At 45.9% G+C, this 18,311-nt stretch overlaps 1 protein-coding gene across 1 annotated transcript in view; it reads right to left on the bottom strand.

Annotated features, from left to right (window-relative positions):
- The window catches only part of TTC9 (tetratricopeptide repeat domain 9), a 31,363-nt gene extending 15,240 nt beyond the window's left edge, over nucleotides 1-16,123 (bottom strand). The window contains exon 1 of the mRNA XM_082619707.1: nucleotides 15,507-16,123. Coding sequence (XP_082475833.1) covers nucleotides 15,507-15,906 — 400 coding nt within the window. The 5' untranslated portion in view covers nucleotides 15,907-16,123. The remainder of the gene's footprint in view (nucleotides 1-15,506) is intronic.
- Nucleotides 16,124-18,311: the final 2,188 nt, after the last annotated feature.

Here is an 18,311-nt window from a genome sequence, read left to right as displayed (position 1 = left end):
CTTCCTGAAACAACATCCATCTTAGCTGCTGCTGGCCAGACTAATACCAACAGTATTATTTTTTAATTGAAATTTTTATTGAGATAATATTAGATTCACATACAGTTGTAAGAAATAATACAGAGATCCCTTGCACCCTTTATCCAGTTCCCCCAATGATAACATCTTATAAAACTATAGTATAATATATTGACTACCATATTGACACTGATACAATCTGCAGATCTTATTCAGGTTTTCCAGCTTTACTTGTACTCATTTGTGTGTGTGTGTGTGTTAATTCTATACCATTTGTCACATACATGGTTTCCTCTGTCTACCCCCAAAGTTAAGTTACAGAACAGTTCCATCACAGGAGGGATCCTGTTGTCCTTTTATAACTACATCCATGCCTCTCCTGTATCCCCACCTCCTTTTTCACCCCTGACAACCACTAATCTGTTCTCCATTACTAAAATTTTGTCATTTCAGTGTTACATAAATGGAATCATATAGTATGAAGTTGTTGAGAATTAGCTTTTTTTTCACTTAGCATAATCTTGAGATAATCCCCTTGAGATGCATCCAAGCTGTTACACGTATCAAAAGTTCATTCCTTTTCATTGCTGAGTAGTATTCCATAGTATGGGCATACCTGAGTTTATTTGACCATTCATCTGTTGAAGGACATCTGGGCCATTTCCAGTGTTTGGTTATTATGAATGATGCTGCTATGAAGAGTTGTGGACAGCATTCAGTCTCTCACCATTTAGTATGATGTTAGGTTTAGTTTTTATCAAGATCAGGTAATTTCCCTCTATTTCTAACTTGCTGAGAAGTTACCATCTTTCTAATATCTGTGAATTATAGTACAACCCTCCCTAATGGTAACACTTTCACAGAACATGTAGGGTGGTCTTTTTCTAATGAGGCTAGATCTACAGGTACAGTCATCAAGTGGGCCCTTCTGTTTTCTAATGAATAAAATCATTTTTCACAGCCACAGACTCAGCTCATGCCCATCATGGCAGCTATTTATGACATATACCTTCTTTGCTTTCCAGACAAGCATCTGTAGGGCATCTGTAAACCCTCACACAGCAAAACTACATCATACTGGTTTACACATATTGTACGCTCAGTAAGTAGCAATACCAAACATTTATATAGTGTTTCATGACTCACTTGACCTTGACAGTGACTCTGGGAAAATAGGTCTTATTAGTCCTGCTTCCAAGAGCTGAGGCTTAAAGAAGTTAAGTGATTTGCTAAGGCCATTTGAGTTTCAGGGAAAGAGCCAGGACTATCTAAGCCCAAGCCCACATTGGTTCCACTCCAGCAGAGCTGGTGGGTAAAGAGACCTGGACTCACTGATCCCTGAAAGTCTTTTCCAAGTCTAAGGCACTGAGAAGCTATGACAACTTCCTGCTGACTCAGGAAGCCAGCACCCTTCAAGTGGCAGTATCTTCATTCACATCATTCTTGCCCTGCCTGGCACCTAGATAGAGTTCCCCCATCACTGCTGATGGTGTTCCCATGACCAGGAATCGTCTGGCTTTATCTCATGGGCTAAATCTCCTGATTCCATTCACATTAATTTCTGTTTTTCCAATCTAGCACATGCTTACACTGGATTCAAATAAACATTGCCAAGTGTTTCTTTTGTTTTGTTTTGTTTTAGCAACATTATTCTTGGAGGTCTCTTTACACCATTCCCAAGCTGCCCTTTGTTTCCCGCCCTTTGAATTCTTCACATGGATGTCCCCAGCATTCAAGGGCTGCTGCATCCCTCTCACCATCACCATACAATACTGGGTACAGGCTCTTCGTAAACTTATTCGATGAGGATTCATTCATCACGGCCTGTGCTGGGGCTTTGGAAGGAAATGGAGAGCATTCAAAAGATATTGATATCTTCAAGGAGTTTATATTCTTCTTATTCACCCTCTGTTGGCCACTACTTGGCTGTGAAAGTGGCAGTTGAAAGAGGTCAAGTGAAAAACCAGTCTAAAACTCTTAAAAGCTAAAGGCTTATGTTGACAGTCCTTTAAGGGATATCGAAATCTGCTCAAGAGAGTTGTAATGCCAAAGCCTGAGGTCAGCTCAGCCTTTTGGTGCCTGTCACATGCTGCTGTTCATGAGGGAAGGAGCAGACGTGGGTGCTACAGCAGCATACTTACAAGTTATCCCATCCACGGCCCCCAACTCTTATCGACTTCATTGTGGTATATACACAGAGAGAAGTGGAGTAGTAGGAAGAAGGTAGGACAGGATTACTGTTTGTCTTCATTAACACCCTTTCTTGGGTTAGAAGTGGGACTTTGGAAGGGCCAGTTGGGCCATCTGGAATATGACAATGAGTATATACCCAGAAACATTCAGAAGAAACCCATTGCCTGAAAGTATCTTTACCTTGTTGGCTCTGGCCAAGGACACATGTCATGCCCATTGGCAGGAATTCTGAGCCAGGATGGGGGAAAATCTCAGAAGCCAAAGTGCCATCTTGTTCTCTTTTTAGACTTTAAAAAATACCTCTCCTGTTCTGATCACCTCTCCCTCCAGCCTTCTGTGACCCCAGCAACACCTCTCCTGTTCCTATTGCCTCTCCTGCCATCTTTCCATGACAACAGGGCAAATACCACGTAACCAGATATGTTTGGGGATAAGTTAGTTAACAGGCACACGTGTAGCAGAAAGAGCACCTTTGTGGCCTCTCTGTGGCAGCACTGTGTGTATTAGCAAAGTATTGGAAATAAAGATCCATCAGTAGGAGACTGGTTAAATAAATAACAGGGCATTGGTATAATGGAACATGACACGGACATTAAATCATGCTGTAGAAAAATAATGACACTGAAAAATGTTTTTAGTGTAAAATATTGGCGGAAAAAGTTGTGAACGTTTGTGCAGTACAACCTGAATCTTGTGAAAAGTAAATGTGTGTGTGTGTGTATCAGGGTGAAGAATGTGTAATAACAGGCATCAGAGTTCCTCTTAGGGAAGAAATTATCTTTTTTTTAGAATACCCTCATCAACTGTGATTTTATTAAAAAAAAATCACCTCTGCCCATTATGTCTTCAAAGAGAGCAGTGGGGGAACCTGGGAGGAGAGATGCAGTAAAGGCTTCTGAAGGGTTTACTGAGCAGAAAGCACTGGCTGTTCAAGGAGCACCAATTTGGAGAGACCCAGGGTCATGAGAGGACCCCAGGCATTATGGCAGAGGAGTGCCTGTAAGGCGGGATTAAAAGGAGGCTCCAGGGGACATGGCTGCTAGGGCTTTTATTCCCAGGACACCTGATCGAGCCAGGGGCTTTCCTCATCTGACATGAGGAAGGCAGCTCAGTAAACTGGCGCCAGCATAAGACACAAGAGAACAGGCAGAGCAGGCATGAGGCTGCCAGCTTAGCAGCTTCTCCCTCTTGCAGGGGCCTCGCCTTCCTCCATAGCCTCCTTTCCCCAGAGCACCAGTCAACTTTCTTGCTTGTGAAGCTCCCCAGGGAACCCAGCTGATCACAGCATGTATCTTCTCTTCCTGGAACATCCTTGTTCTCTGCTCTCAGACTCTGAACTGGTCTAACTTGTGAGAGAATCCGAAGTTCTTTCCCTACTAGTTCAGTTCAAAGAACGGGTCAGAGAATCCTGGGGCAGAGGATGGAAAGTAGCAGAGAACAGACACCGTCTAACTGAGGCTTATTCGCTTGCACAACCTCAGGCCAGAGACATGTCTGCCTAGAACCCAGCAGTTTCTCATTCATTCATTCATTTATTGATTTATTGATTTATTGATTTATTGTTCGCTGCGTTGGGTCTTCATTGCTGCACACGGGCTTTCTCTAGTTGTGCCGAGCGGGGGCTACTCTTCATTGCAGTGCACAGGCTTCTCATTGTGGTGGCCTCTCTTGTTGCGGAGCACGGGCCCTAGGCGCACGGGCTTCAGTAGTTGTGGCATGTAGGCTCAGTAACTGTGGCCCACGAGCTTAGTTGCTCCGGCATGTGGGATCTTCCCGGACCAGGGATCGAACCCGTGTCCCCTGCATTGGCAGGCGGGTTCCCAACCACTGCGCCACCAGGGAAGTCCCCATAGCCATCATCTATTAAGCATCTGTTATGTACCAGGCACTGTACTAGGCATGCGTGCATGTATCCTTTAATTTCAATCACCATCACAATCCTGTTTGGTGCAAACTACTATTCCCATGCTATAAGGGAAACAGAAGCTTGTCAAGACTAGGACCATCCCAAGGTTAATGGGGGAGTCGACGGGAAGTCAGGAGTCAAACCCAGATCCTCTTACACTATGTAAAGATCTTTTCCATCAGGCCACCTTGCACTACAGGTTTTCTATTCCTCTGTGCTCCCTTTCTTCCCTCCCATCTTCACTGGCACACACAGGAGCACAGCCGTTCTCTCTCTCTCTAGGTATCAGGGAGAATTCCACACAAGTTCCAATGACCCAGTGGCACCTACAGCCTGAGGTTCAGGTCCATTTAAGAAAGGAGCTCAGTTCTGACTCAGCGTGAGCAGTAGGCCTAGAATCACATCCTCCAAATCCTCAGATCTGGCCCAGACTCCTCAGGGTTCTCCAGTCTTGAGTCAATGGTGGCAACTCTCTGAGATGCTATAGCTTAGCCAGCAACTGTTCCTTGAAACTCTTGGCCCTGCCACTGCCAGTTCATTTCTTAAAAGCTTTTTTTTTTTTTCCCCCTCCATCAGAACTTCCTGGCCTAATACAGCTAGTCTTGCCAGATTTCTTATGGTGAATGACTGCCTGCTTAGAATCAAAGTCTGAATTTTGGAATAATCTGAGAAGGTCTAGCAGCAGTAGGTAATCTCTGGTGCCATCAGTTTAGATTCCAGGGCCCAGGCAATGTTTTATAGAGGCTTCCAACCCCTACTCTGGTTTCTCTCTGAGACCCTCTGTCTGACTCTATCGTCCTGGGAGACTGCCATTTACTTTGGTTTACCCTCAGATTTGCAAGGTTACCTTGGAAATCTTAGTTGAGATCTTTATGTTTATTTGTCAGCACATATCAGTAAACTGGAACAAAGGAGAGCTTGTTTCCTGTTTCCTTCCTAAATCTGGTTGCTTCCAGAGAGAGAGGCTAGAAGGTGGGGGAGAGGGGAGCTAGAGGGTCTTCAAACTCCTAGACAGAGCATCTGACCCAACACCGATTGTTTACATATGAGGAAACTGAGGCTCAGAGTGATGTGACTTTTCCAAAGTCACGGAGCAAGTTAGCAGCAGACTCTAGATTAGAACCCTGTTCCCACACCGCATGCCATGTTTTGAGGAGAACACAGTGGATTTGAGATTTGGGCTGTGAAGAGCCATGGCAAGTATCCAATAAAGATCTGATGAGTGAGTGAGCTTCCTTCTGGGTGCTGTGTCTGAGCTACCAATGGGTAGGATTTCCTAGACTCAGGGGCCAACAAGACTCTTGGACATGGACCACCTATACAGTCCCTTCCTCCACACCGGCAGCACATCACTAATGCTCCGGACCAGTTTGTATCACAAGCTCTGACCCAACTTTCTTCCCTGCGTCACCAGCAGATTCAAACCGTCACTCACGTGCTACTGAGTCCAAAGGGGCGTCCCCCTACTGTGGGGTACCATGCTGCCAGGATCCAGCCCTATGTGTGCATAGGGGTGGTGGGCACTGCAGAAAGGATAAGTCATATTATGGGATACTAAGAGAAAGTTTGAGGCTTGGGATAAGTTTGCCTGACATCTTTGGTGTTACAGTCTGACAGGATTAGACAAGGCACAGATAATATCCAGAATGGCATTAAAAATTATGTGTATAAGGTAGGTTTTCTTCGGGAATATAAAAGAAGAAAGCAGAACTACCCATAATCTTTCTACACAGATAATCCTGTCATCGTTTTTCTTAAAAAATAAAAGTAATAATGCATATACTTAGAAAAGTCATGTGCTATAGAAAGATTTAGAATAAAAAGTTAAAAAAGGACATGGAGGAACCTTAAATGCATATGACTAAGTGAAAGAAGCCAGTCTGAAAAGGCTACACACTGTATAATTCCAACTATAGGACATTCTGGAAAAGGCAAACTATGGAGACAGTAAAAAGATCAGTGGTTGCCAAGGGTGGGGCGTAAGAGGTAAAGAGGCACAGCACAGATCTTTAGGGCAGTGAAAGCACTCGGTGTGGAACCACAGGGACAGGTACACGTCATGATACATTTGTCTAAACCCATAGAATGTACAACACAAGAGTGAACCCCGAAGTAAAACTGTGGGCTTCTGGTGATCATGACGTGTCAATGTAGACTCACCAACGGTAACAAATGTACCAGTCTGGTGGGGAGTGCTGATCACGGGGGAGGCTAGGCCTGTATGGGTGCAGGGAGTATATGAGAAATCTCTGTCCCTTCCCCTCAATTTTGCTGTAAACCTTAAACTGCTCTAAAAACAATGAAGTCTTAATCTTAAAAAAAAAAAAAAAAGTGAAAGTCTCTCCCCAATTTCTCTGCCCAGTCCCTATTCAAGTGAAGTGAACAGCTTCACTTGCATAATTTCAGATAATCTTCTTGAAAGCAAGTACTGTACTAGAGTATATGTTGATGCTCGTTTATATCTTTTTTCTTTTTTTAAACACAAAGCAAATAAACACTGTTTTGCATTCTGCCTTTTCACGTAATAACAGATTTTGGAGACTGGTCTCTGTCAGTCCACACAGAACTCTCCCAAGCTGGGTAATGGCCACCCAGTTCAGACAGAATGGAGAATTATTCTTTCCAGAGCTGGAAAGGACCTTTGAGATCCTGGACTCCAACCCGCGGTTTTTAGACATCAGAAAACTACGGCCCAAGAGGTAAAATTCCTTGACCCAAGGCAGCTGGTGAGTTAGAGACAGAACTTGCTGACCATGTCACTCTTTACCAAGTCACGCTTCCGCTGTGTCTTTGATGGGGATGTCTGAAGACTTTCAAAGAATATCGCTCGCATTCTGCTCATCAGAAACACTTTTGTTTTACTGTATTAGCAAGTGCTTTTTTTGGTGGAGTACGTGCATTTGGGGAGCAGTTTTTTTGTGTGCGTTTGAAACAGAATGGGAGAGTCAGCGTCAATAGATATTTAATTCAGAAACCACGCATCAAGAGAGTTTTCCTAGTAGGTGCTACTCGAGTATCCCTTTTGTCTTAAAACTGTTAGAATTAAAGGTGGAAACTTCCTTCATTGGGGAGTTCCCACTTTTTAAAAAAAATTTATTTATTTTTGGCTGCGTTGGGTCTTCATTGCTGTGCGCGGGCTTTCTCTAGTTGCAGTGAGGGGGGCTACTCTTTGCTGTGGTGCAGGGGGGGCTACTCTTCATTGTGGTGCGCAGGCTTCTCATTGCGGTGGCTTCTCTTATTGCAAAGCATGGGCTCTAGGCGCACAGGCTTCAGTAGTTGTGGCACGCGGGCTCAGTAGTTGTGGCATGTGGGCTCTAGAGCGCAGGCTCTGTAGTTGTGGCGCACGGGCTTAGCTGCTCCGCGGCATGTGGGATCTTCCCGGACCAGGGCTTGAACCCGTGTCCCCTGCACTGACAGGCGGATTCTTAACCACTGCGCCACCAGGGAAGCCCCAGTTCCCACTTCTTATTTCTATTCTTTTTTTTTGTTCTCCTAAATATCCCTGCCCACTTAAAAGGATAATTTACACTTCTAATACTTTGTAGTTTATAAAGTACATTCATACGTTATCTTCTTGCTTTTCACCCTTATCTTGCGAGTCAGGCTGGCATGATTATACCCGTTTAATATGTGAGGAAACTCAAGACCAGATTAAGTTCACATATGTAGCGAATGTGTCACCAGCTGTCACACGAGTCTCCCTCAGTTCCTGTCCCACTAGACACAGGGCCAACTGGTCTATTTACTGCTGGGTTTGGGGGAGGGGTTGTTTTTGTTTCTTGGGAGATGAGGTTTCGGCTCACAAAGTTAGAACTTATCAGCCAGTCATAAAAACACAAACTAAAAAATCAGTGCTACTTTACAGGATGTTAGGAGAGAAAATGTTCCATGCCACACAGAATAATACTGTGTCCAATCTCGTTTAGCACTTAAACCAGAACATATTTTTAAATGATGGTATCATCACTCTCATGACATTAAAACTGACCAGGTCTGGAGTAATGCATCTGGACAAGTCCAGATGTTATTCTTCTAATGGGTCATTTCCCGTCATTGTATCCACAAACTGGTTACTGAAAAGTAATGGCTGAAATGAATTCCTACTCTTAACACATCCACTTAAATTTCTCAAGACCTCTTAACTGGAATTCACACACTCTGGAGCAAAGGGGATAAAAACTAGGGGGAGGTATGAGTGGGGCTTCTGTAAGCCTCTAGGCTCATTAGAAATTATGACTCATCAGATTCTCATTCCTCTCAGGTCACCTTCCTAGTGACATAGAACCTGGTTACAGAGAGCAGGACGGTTTCCCCTTAACCACCCAGGATGGTCATGGAATGGGAATCCTAATCACACAAGGCACAATCACGGTAAAAGGAATAACTTACAGAAGACAAGACTGGAGGATGGGCAAGCGAGTTGCCCTAAAAGTGTCAAGGCTTTTCCTTGTTACAGTGATGAGATGTATTTTTTGTGGTTTCAAAAGATAGATAGAATATGGATGGATCGATAGAAATTTCAAGGAGGCAAATTTTAGTACCTAAGGAAGAAACTTCTAAAGATGGAGGTCGTGGGGTGAATGGTTAGGACTGTAGGCTTTGGAATTACAGACCTGGCAGATGAGAAATCCCAGTTTGTCACATACTACTGTGTGACCATGGGCAAGGGACTTAACTGTTCCAGCTTGAGTTTTCTTTCTCACAAAGTTATATAGGTATATATGTAAGTTCATGAAAGGCAGTGACCTTGTTCTTTATGTTTACTCCTGTGTTCCCAGCCCTCAAGGCCCAGCGTCTAGCACCTATTAGTTGCTCAATGAATATTAAATAAATGATTGAATTTCTTGGATCCTTAATATGAGACAAATGCTGGGATAAGCATTTTCACTCCTTTCAAACACATTTATGGAACATCTACTGGGCGCCAGAAGCTGGGCTCATCATGGTAGTCTTAACTACCATTATTGTGACAGCTATTATTATTATAGTTGTTTTGTGGTGGTGGTTATTAAATAAGTCACTATAGGTAGTGGTGAGTATCCCTATTTTTGGAAGTACCTAAGCTCATGCTGATAACAAGGTGGTAATGTTGACAAGGAAATTCACACACCTCTGTAAGGTATAGAGTCATAACCAAATCTGAAATCGTAATTCTGGTTTTCCATAACTCTCAAGCTAGCTAGTTAGCACTTCCTTAGCACTTCTGTTCTTTTCCCACAGACACACTGTGGAAGGGAAACCTTTGCTCCACAAGCTTCCTCTCTGTAAACGCTGTCTGTAATTTCAGTGCTGTTTTAAACTCCTTTTGGCTGAAAGAGAAGAGAAGGTCCACTTGGATATATTTCAACCCAGGATTCTTCTAGTTCAAGTCAGCTCTCCTTGGCACTACACATTCCCCTTCCTTTTTTTTCTTTTTCTTTAATTGAAGTATAGTTGATTTACAAATGTTGTGTTAGTTTCAGGTGTACAACAAAGTGATTCAGTTTTATATCTATATATAATATAGATATATTATATATATATCATACTTTTTCAGATTCTTTTCCTTTATAGGTTATTACAAAATATTCAGTATAGCTCCTACATCCTGCTTCTTTTTAAAAAATATTTGGGAACTGTTGGTTTTGAGTCTTACCAGACATGGCATCATTTCATTGCTGATATGAAAATGTGTATGTATGTTTAAAAGGAAGATAATGAGCTTTACACGCTTATGATCATTTCAAGGCCATATGAACACCATGAGGAAGACTAAACTCTTTTAATCTTCTGTCGTATTATCTTTGGCTTTTTTAAAAAGTTTGTTTGTTTGCTTTTGCTGCATCTCGTGGCTTGCGGAATCTTAGTCCCCTGACCAGGGATCGAACCCAGGGCCCCGGCAGTGACAGCTCCGAGTCCAGTCCTAACCACTGGACTGCCAGGGAATTCCCCTATCTTTGGCTTTTTAAATGTCTGTGCTAGAGCTGTGCTTGCTGCTATGTAATTAGGAATGGACCACACTAATCTCGTTGGTGATAATGGGAAACTCTGGTCCCAGCATGGACATCTGATTTCCCAAAGCCAAATATCTGGGAATTAGGAAATTGCTGGTTGGCTGGTTGGTTGAAACATTTGGTTTTCATCCTAGCTCTTTGGAGGAGGCACAACCTGGTGACGAAAGAGAAGAGCTGGCAGGAGAGAATGTCCCATCTGAAGGTCACTCCCAACCTGTGAAGCTCTGTGAAGCTTTTGGCTGCTCCACATTTTGGCCTTCCTGTCCATCCTGAAGCCAAGTCCCCTTGCCTTGGTTGGGGCACTCCCATGCCTTTTGACTGTAGGGACTCTTACTTCAAGGTATCTTAGACAGTTTCTGGCTACGAGCCACCCAACTCATTACTTTTGCAGGTAAAACTAAGGAACTTCAGAATCCACTTTAGAAACTCAGCCCAAAGTCTACATTCAGAATATTCTCTCCTTGAAAGCATTCTACAAGTTTCAATTCTCACATCCTTTCTTGGAAGATGATCTTTGAAGCCACATTTACAAGCTTAAGATTTATTGGCCAAGGGGCTGCCTGAGGAACAGCCTCAGGTTAACAATGACTTGGCCAGTCAAACTCTCCCATCCAGATGGCAGTATCTTGGCTGAGCATCTTAGCATGAAGCCCCTCTTCTTTCCCCTCCTTTGCCAGTTCTTATCCCAACAATTCATCTTCTGGCTACCAGGTTGTCTCTAGCTCTTGACCTCTTTTTTTTTTCTCACTGAGTTCTTGCGTTTGTAATTTATCCATCTTCCTGCTTGGTTCTTTGGTTCCCACACCAATTTCTGTGGGGTACCTTTTGTCTTAGAATCTGCCTCAGGGTCTATATCTAATTCTGTCCACCTTAGATGTATACGCTCAGTCATCTTCTGGACAGTCATCAGTCTGTCCCATTGCAGGGGCAGCTTTAAGGGTGCAGTCACATAAAACCCATGCTCAGAAGGGCCTTGTATTTGGTTTAATGCTCTGCTGTTGACTTCTTGAAATTCTAATTATTCTATCTTTGAAACTGTGTTTTGTAAGTGAAGCCCGATTGGATAATGGAGCATGAAGTTGAGCAGAAGACAGAGGTACAACTATTCTTTGCAGGCCCATGTAGTATATAGCATTCACGATGCCCCATGAGCACAGAATTCCAGTGAATCCACAATGCAGAGGAGTTCAACAACAAGCATAAGTAAGACGGTTAGGTCAATAACTAAGTAAGCACACACGTTGACAGCCCAAAGAGGCCAGGCTTTCCATTCAACCCAGAAATTGCTTCAAACACAGAAGGAGAGCAATAGTGTTCTAAGAAACAAAAACAACCTAAAACCCCATCACATCCTTCCTTGCTTAAGTGTCCTGTACTAGCCAACCACTTATGCTGAAAATGATGACAGAGGAGGAAAGACTAGGGTAGGAGTATGGAATAGCTCCTTTTCCTTTCCTTATTCATCAGAAAGCCAAGACTGGTAGAAAGGGCACCTATAACGTATGCATATAAAAAGTGAAATAAAAGCAGTTGAGTTCGTTTTGTCAGCATTTCCATGGTTCCAGTTAAGAATAAACTACATATGCATGTACAAGCTACGAAACGTGAATTGTGTAACTTACATGATTTCATATACCAGTTAAGTGTTCTTATATTTCCACTTAAAACTGGCATTGCACACTATAAAGATGAATAGTAAATTCATGCCAATAATTTAAAATTGTAATTTTCTTGAAATGACATTAAATAGCAGATAAAAACTCCATTTCCAGTCGAGAGAGAAACCATGAAAGAAAGGGGAAAAACTTTATCTTTTAAAACTTTTAATGACAACTTTCTCCTGCATTTTTGAACAAGGAGCCCCACATTTTCATTGTGCACTGGGCCTCACAAATTATGTAGCTGGCCCCGGTCCCATGGCTTCAAGACACGTCCACAAGCACTGATAAAGCTGGCTCCCATCCAGGCCTTTTTCTTGCGTGACTTCTTTAGGCCTTGTCACTCCCCTGTCCTGGGACTTTCAGTTGGCATCAATGGATATTATCTGCCCCTTTGGTAAAAAACAAAACAAAACAAAACAAACCCCGCCCAAACATAGCTCTAAATGGATGGGAAAATGGAGGTAAAATGATGTGGTAGGGACTTACACAAAGTCACAGGGTATGCCAGGAATAGGGACGTAAGCTGACTCTCCTCTAGCCTTCAGATCCAATGCCATGGCCTGTCAGCGCCCATCTCCACTGTGAGCATTTGAGTCCTGAACACCATTTGAAAATACCAACAGAGTCATGCATTGCAACATTTTGATCAAACCCAGCTGGTGCCACTATAGCCTCACAGGAACAGCTGTAAAGCAAAAGGTTCTGTCCTTCAAGAGGTTTTGCACAGAACATTCCAAGGCCCCACGGGAGTCCTGTGTCTTGTTCAAGGTCAGTGGGAGTTGATCGACAGGCCAGTACATGCTTCTTTTGCAGCCTTGCTAAGAATCACATGTCTACATCTTCCCAGGCAGAATATCTTTTCTAATCATTGTATCAAAGTCATTAGAAACTCTGAAGGAAGAAGATGCTTCTCATTTCCTTCCTTGAATTTCTTAGAGAATAAGACATGCAAAATCAAATCTGGGGGTCTTGCACCCCTGGCCAGATCCCTACTGATCAGAAGGAACTCCAAGCCAGAACAGACCACAGCCACAGGCACCTTGCACGTTGCCTGCACACCCTTCAAGTGGTCACCTCAAGTCATCCAAATGGATTTTCAGGTTAACATCTCTTAGCAGATTCTAACTGCCCCCTTACTGTTCTCTTGGAGTCTTCCATTCAGAGTGCGAGGGTCCACTGAACCTAGGTTTCCCCCCCAAGCCTCATAATAGTCTTTTGTTTGGTGCTGAGATGCCCTTAGCAACACAGCCTAATCCTCCAGGTGTTTCTGGGCTAGTTCATGTTGCTTCTAAACCCCAAACCTCTCCCTCTATGCACAGCTGTGTGGAAGGACAGATCCTTGAGAGAACCAACATCTTCAGACTGCTCTCTCCTGAAGCCCACTGGGTTGCTCAGCCAGCACTGCAGCCCCAGTGGAAGGGCCAGTTGCCTTTTTGCTGGAACAAACTTGCAGTTGCTGTCTCCTCCCTTTAATCAGGCACGGGGCGGGCGGTGGGGGCGGGGTAGATTATCTTATGGGCCACGCTGCACTGTTCTGGTTCTAACAGCAATAACAGTGATCATCTTTCTTTCTCTTTCCACCAAATGCTCATTGTAAACACACATTGAAAAATTTTAGGTTGCCATTTAAAATAATCTTCACTAAAATATTTTAGTGACATGTAAAAATGCTCTGACACAATGGCAAGTGGGAATAAAAACAGGATACAGGAGGTCGTTAGCTTTGTAAGTAGTTTATGTTTAGGTATAGAAAAAAATACAGGCAGGAAATATATCACAATGGATTTCTTTAGGTTGGTGGGATTAAAGGTAATTTTGTATTTTCCAAACGAAAAGACATTTTATAGGTAAGCATTACTTTTGTAATCCACAAGTTATTAATATTAATAAGTGGTGAGCACCGGAGAAGGCAGCAGAGGGGGAAATCTGCCATTGCTACTTGCCATTCTCTCACCACTAAAGTTTTCCAAAGTGTGTGGAGGGGTGGGTATGGAAGTGGAGGAGCCGTCCGGATCTTAGCCCTGCCCTGAGTGGGCTGGCCTGACCAAGGACACAGCTTTGGTTTCACCTTGGAAATGTAACCACTTCTGGGGTAGAAAGTAGGCAGTGCTAGCCATCGGCTGGCAGCCAAAGCATGGGGTGAGGGGCAACCCTAGAATGCCCATGGAAAACACTACTTATAAGACTTTATTACCCCTCTGAAATCACTGCATTAGTGATCCAGAGTGCCCCCTCCTCCACCCATGGCCAGGCAGTAATGAATATGCCGGAGACTTACGGGAAATGAAGAGAATCATGGTGTACCTTGTGATGGATTGAAATAGTCCATCTATGCTGTATTCCTGCCACTTTACCTGCTGCCGTTATTACTCGTACCGCTATCAGCACCACCATTTCCACAAGCGCTGCTACTCTTATCATTCATCCTTTAAGTCTGTAAACTACTTAACAATCTACAAAGTGCCTGGGCTTTGCCTGATTAAAGAGGACACTGGACATGGCGCTATGGGAAGGCAGAGGTAGGCTGGCGCCAGAGATCTCAAAGGGAACAGAACTGACTGGCGCTTAGGAACAGAGCAGAATTATCCATACTTTTTTTTTCATCCCCCAACTGTCCCCCAGACAAATCCACCGTCCCCAACCACACCCATTCTCCCAACTTGACTCTGCTACAACTGTCCAGAGCTAGTTTAGGCAACTTCAAGGGTTAAGGATTAGGAGTGATGGCCTTTATCTGGCCAGAGGAGCTGGATCCTGCCCAGATCCCACCAGCTGAGGTGGGAGAAGAGGGGAGAGAGTGTTTTTCAAATAGAAGGCCATTGCCTCTGCCAACATCTTCCACTTTCTCACATGAAGACCCTGGAGTGACTCCGACTCCTCCGGTTTTAGAGACTTTAAAATTTTCTGCGCCCGACTTTGACCTTAATCCCCAAAGTGTACTCGGGAATGTATACCTCACCTTCTTATCCCAATAAAAGGGCTCCGTTTTCCTCAAGCCTAGCAGCTAGCTGGTGTGAGAACCGGTGCTACACGGAGCGAGGCAGGGAGGAGAGCTAGAATGCAGCACAGCTCAAGCCCAACCTCGGACTAGCTTTCCGTTGAGATTGCTCTCTTCACCTGGCAACCCGGGCCCCAGCAGAGCTCAGAGAGAAGAAAGTGCATTTTGGAATCCATTTTGCTTGAGATGCTGAAGGCATCGTAGCAAACTGCCCTTTGCTACTGGGGCCAAAGGAACTTGGGGAAGGACTTGACTCAGAGGGATGCGGTCACCTGCGGGGAAGGTGAGAGCGAGCTCTGGTGCCAACGATCCCTGAGGCAAGCAGCCACTGGGCATGCGGTGGGTGCGGGTGGCCCACGCTGGGTGCTGCTGCCCGCATTTGGACCCAGGGCCACTGGTGAGCAGTAGTAGTAGCAGCAGTCGCCGCCAGGCCGGCTGGGTCCCCATTTCTCTGTCCAGTTATTTATAGGCGAGATTTACGAGGATGCGGGGGAGGAATGCGAGATGACAACGAGTTTTGGAAGGTATAATCCTAAAAGGCACACTTTTTCCAAAGCTTCCCCCCTCCCAGGTTCTCCTTCCCAGAGCTGCACGGTCCCAGCGGGGGCGTGTGCGTCGCGCCGCGCCGCGGCGGTCGGCTGTGACCCGGAGGCCCGGGGCTGGGGAATAGGGACCGGCGCCTGGAGGGAGATCGGGAGGGCAGGGGGAGGAGGGGTCGGGGGCGCGGCGCGGCTCACCTGCCAGGCTGTTGTAACAGTCGATCTCGATGGCTTCCACCGTCTTGCTCTGCTCCTCCGAGAGGCTCCCGGGGTTGGGGGCCCCGGCCAGGGAGGCCGCGCGCGAGTCCCGCTCCCGTTCCCCGGAGGCCGGCAGCAGCCCCTTCAGCTCCAGCAACGCCCTGTGGTATTTGCCGATGGCTTCGCGGAATTTCTTATCCTTGTAGCACTGCGCCCCTTGGCTCTTGAACTCGTGCGCTCGCCGGATGAACTCGGCTGGCTCCGCAGCCGCGCCACCCTGGCCCCGCGCTGGGGTCCCTCCGCCGCCGCCCGGGACGCACACAGGCGGCTGCGGCCGTTGAGCCTCGCCGGCTGCCGGCGGGCTCGGGTTCCCCTTGGCCGCCGAGCCCTTCCTCTCCATTCGGCCGCCACCCGGCGCCCAGCGCGCGCCGCGATCCGCCCGCCGCCGCCGCCGCCGCCGCCGCGCCCTCCCGGGTTTAAAAGCGCCGGGCGCCGGCCCCACGCCTGGCAAGCTTGGCCGCGGCCGTGACACCCCGCGGCGGTCTGCCGTCCCGCACTCCCATTCTCCTCGCCAGCTGCGGGAGGCTGCTCTCTCCTCCTCCTCCTCGGATTGCCTTCCCCTCCTTCCCTCCTCCCTCCCTCCCTCCCTCCCCGACTCCCGCGCCGCCCGCCCTCCTCCTCGCCCTCCTCCCCTCCCTCAACCTGCGGGCGGTGGCGACCTGGCCCTCGCGCGCTCCGGGGCTAGCGGTGTGGGGGACCGAGGGCCTGCTGGAGTTGGCGGTGATTGTCGCTGACCCGGAAGAAGCTTGGCTCGCCTGAAGGAGGGGAGGATTAATGACAAAGACGGGCCCATTCAATCCAGCCCTCGGAGACGCGCCTAGTCTGAAAGAGACACACGGGGGAGGGGGTCTGTGTGTGTGTGTGTGTGTGTGCGCGCGCGCTCGTGTGTGTGTTCTTTGCAGTGAGGCGTTAATATTTTTAAGGTGGCAGGGCCTCTTTTTTTGTGGATGCAGGTTGTCGCTGAGGTGTGTCTCCGTGTGTGGCTGCCCAGGCGCCCAGAACACAGTGGGCACTTCAGCGTGTAGGGCGCTGGATTCCAGGAGCCCCCGTGTGCTGACGCCTGGGTGTGCAGGCAGTTGTGCAGAATGAATCACAGACATCAGAGATGGAAAACACCTGTTACTGTTGGTCATCAAGGCTGGGCGTGCATTCGAATTTCCATTTACAGGACAGTTCTGCCCTGCTTTGGAGGCTCCATCCCTTCGTTCCTTCATTCTTTCAGTCTGCCCTGAGTGGCGGCTGTCTACTGGGGATTTGCTGAGGTCAGGGGGCAGACAAAGATAGTCAGGGAAGGGACTGCCCTGCTCACCGTTAACCAACTCCCAGTCTACTGGGGGAGATACACCACCCACCGGCAGAGTCACTCTGCCAGGCAGAGATTGGTAAGTGTCATCAGGGAGGAACAGAAAGTCCTGTGGAGCCCCAAGGAAGGGAAGCTTGGTACCGGAAATGGCCTTCGAAGGCCTTGACAGATGGGTGAGATCTGGGCATAAGAAGATAGAAGGAAATGACATCTCAACCAGAGTGAGGAAACAGCAGAGGGCATGATGTTCGGAATCTTGGGTGTGTTTAGGGCATTAGTGGTGTGATTTTTTGGCCTAAACAAAAGTAACTGGAAATGATTGGGTTAGATGATGGAGGCATTTGGATGAAGGGTTTGCATTTGATTTTGTAAACAGTGGAGAAGGCTGGCCTGTTTTTTAGTGCTCCCCCCTCCTTTATGATGCTGAGAAAAAAGGATATGTATATATATTCTACAGCTGTGGTTTTTGAAGCATGGTTTCCAGACCTGCAGCATCAGGGTCACCTGCAAAACAGAAATGCAGTTTCTAGGGTCCCACTCCAGACCTACTAAAATCAGAAACTCTAGGCATGGGATCCACCCCCCCACACACCTTGGTTCAGATGCACACTCACGTTTGAGGGCCCATGCTACTCAAAGTGGAGACCTTGGGCCAGTAGCACCAGCATTACCCGGGAACCTGTTAAAGATGGAGAATCTGCAAAATCCCAGACCTACTGACCCAGCATCTGCATTTTAACAAGATTACCAGGTGATTCATATGCCTGTGAAGAGTGCGAAAAACACTGCTCTGGAGGATTTGCAAAGTACAGAAACATATAAAGAAACCCCCAACCCTACGCTGTCACCCAGATATATTCTTTGTTAATATTTTGATGTAATTCCTACTGGTTGTTTTCTATACATCTGTATCTGTACAAAGTGCTCTTTTAATGAACATGAGTGGTATGGGACGATATATACAGTTTCCTGCTCTTTTTATTTTACATTATATATGATTAAATAGTCTTTTAAAGCCTTATTTTTAATGACTTCATAATATTCCTTTTGTGTCTATAGCATAGCGTACTTAATCATTTTTCTGTGGTCAGATAGATTGATTCCAATTGTTTGGTATTGTAAAAAACACTGAGATAATACAAATAATAGATACCACTTATATCATAACAATCCAGTGAAATAAGTCCTATTATTATCCCTATTTTGGACACCAGGTCACAGAGACTTGCCCAAGGTCACACTGCTAATAAGAAGTAGAGCTGGGACTTAAATCCAGGCAATCTGGTCTTAGTATCTATGCTCTTAACTAACTATATTTATACTTAAATTTTTGTCCTAATTTGTTTTTCCTTGCAAGAAATTATGCTAATGTCTAAAAATGTCTTGGAACATACTTTCAATCTGCTTTTTAGAAAGGTATTAACTTGACCTCCCACCAGCAA

The sequence above is a fragment of the Mesoplodon mirus genome (assembly GCF_964341445.2).
Source record: "Mesoplodon mirus genome assembly, chromosome: 4".
NCBI classification, from domain to species: Eukaryota; Metazoa; Chordata; class Mammalia; order Artiodactyla; family Ziphiidae; genus Mesoplodon; species Mesoplodon mirus.
This window is presented reverse-complemented; position numbering and strand designations above follow the sequence as displayed.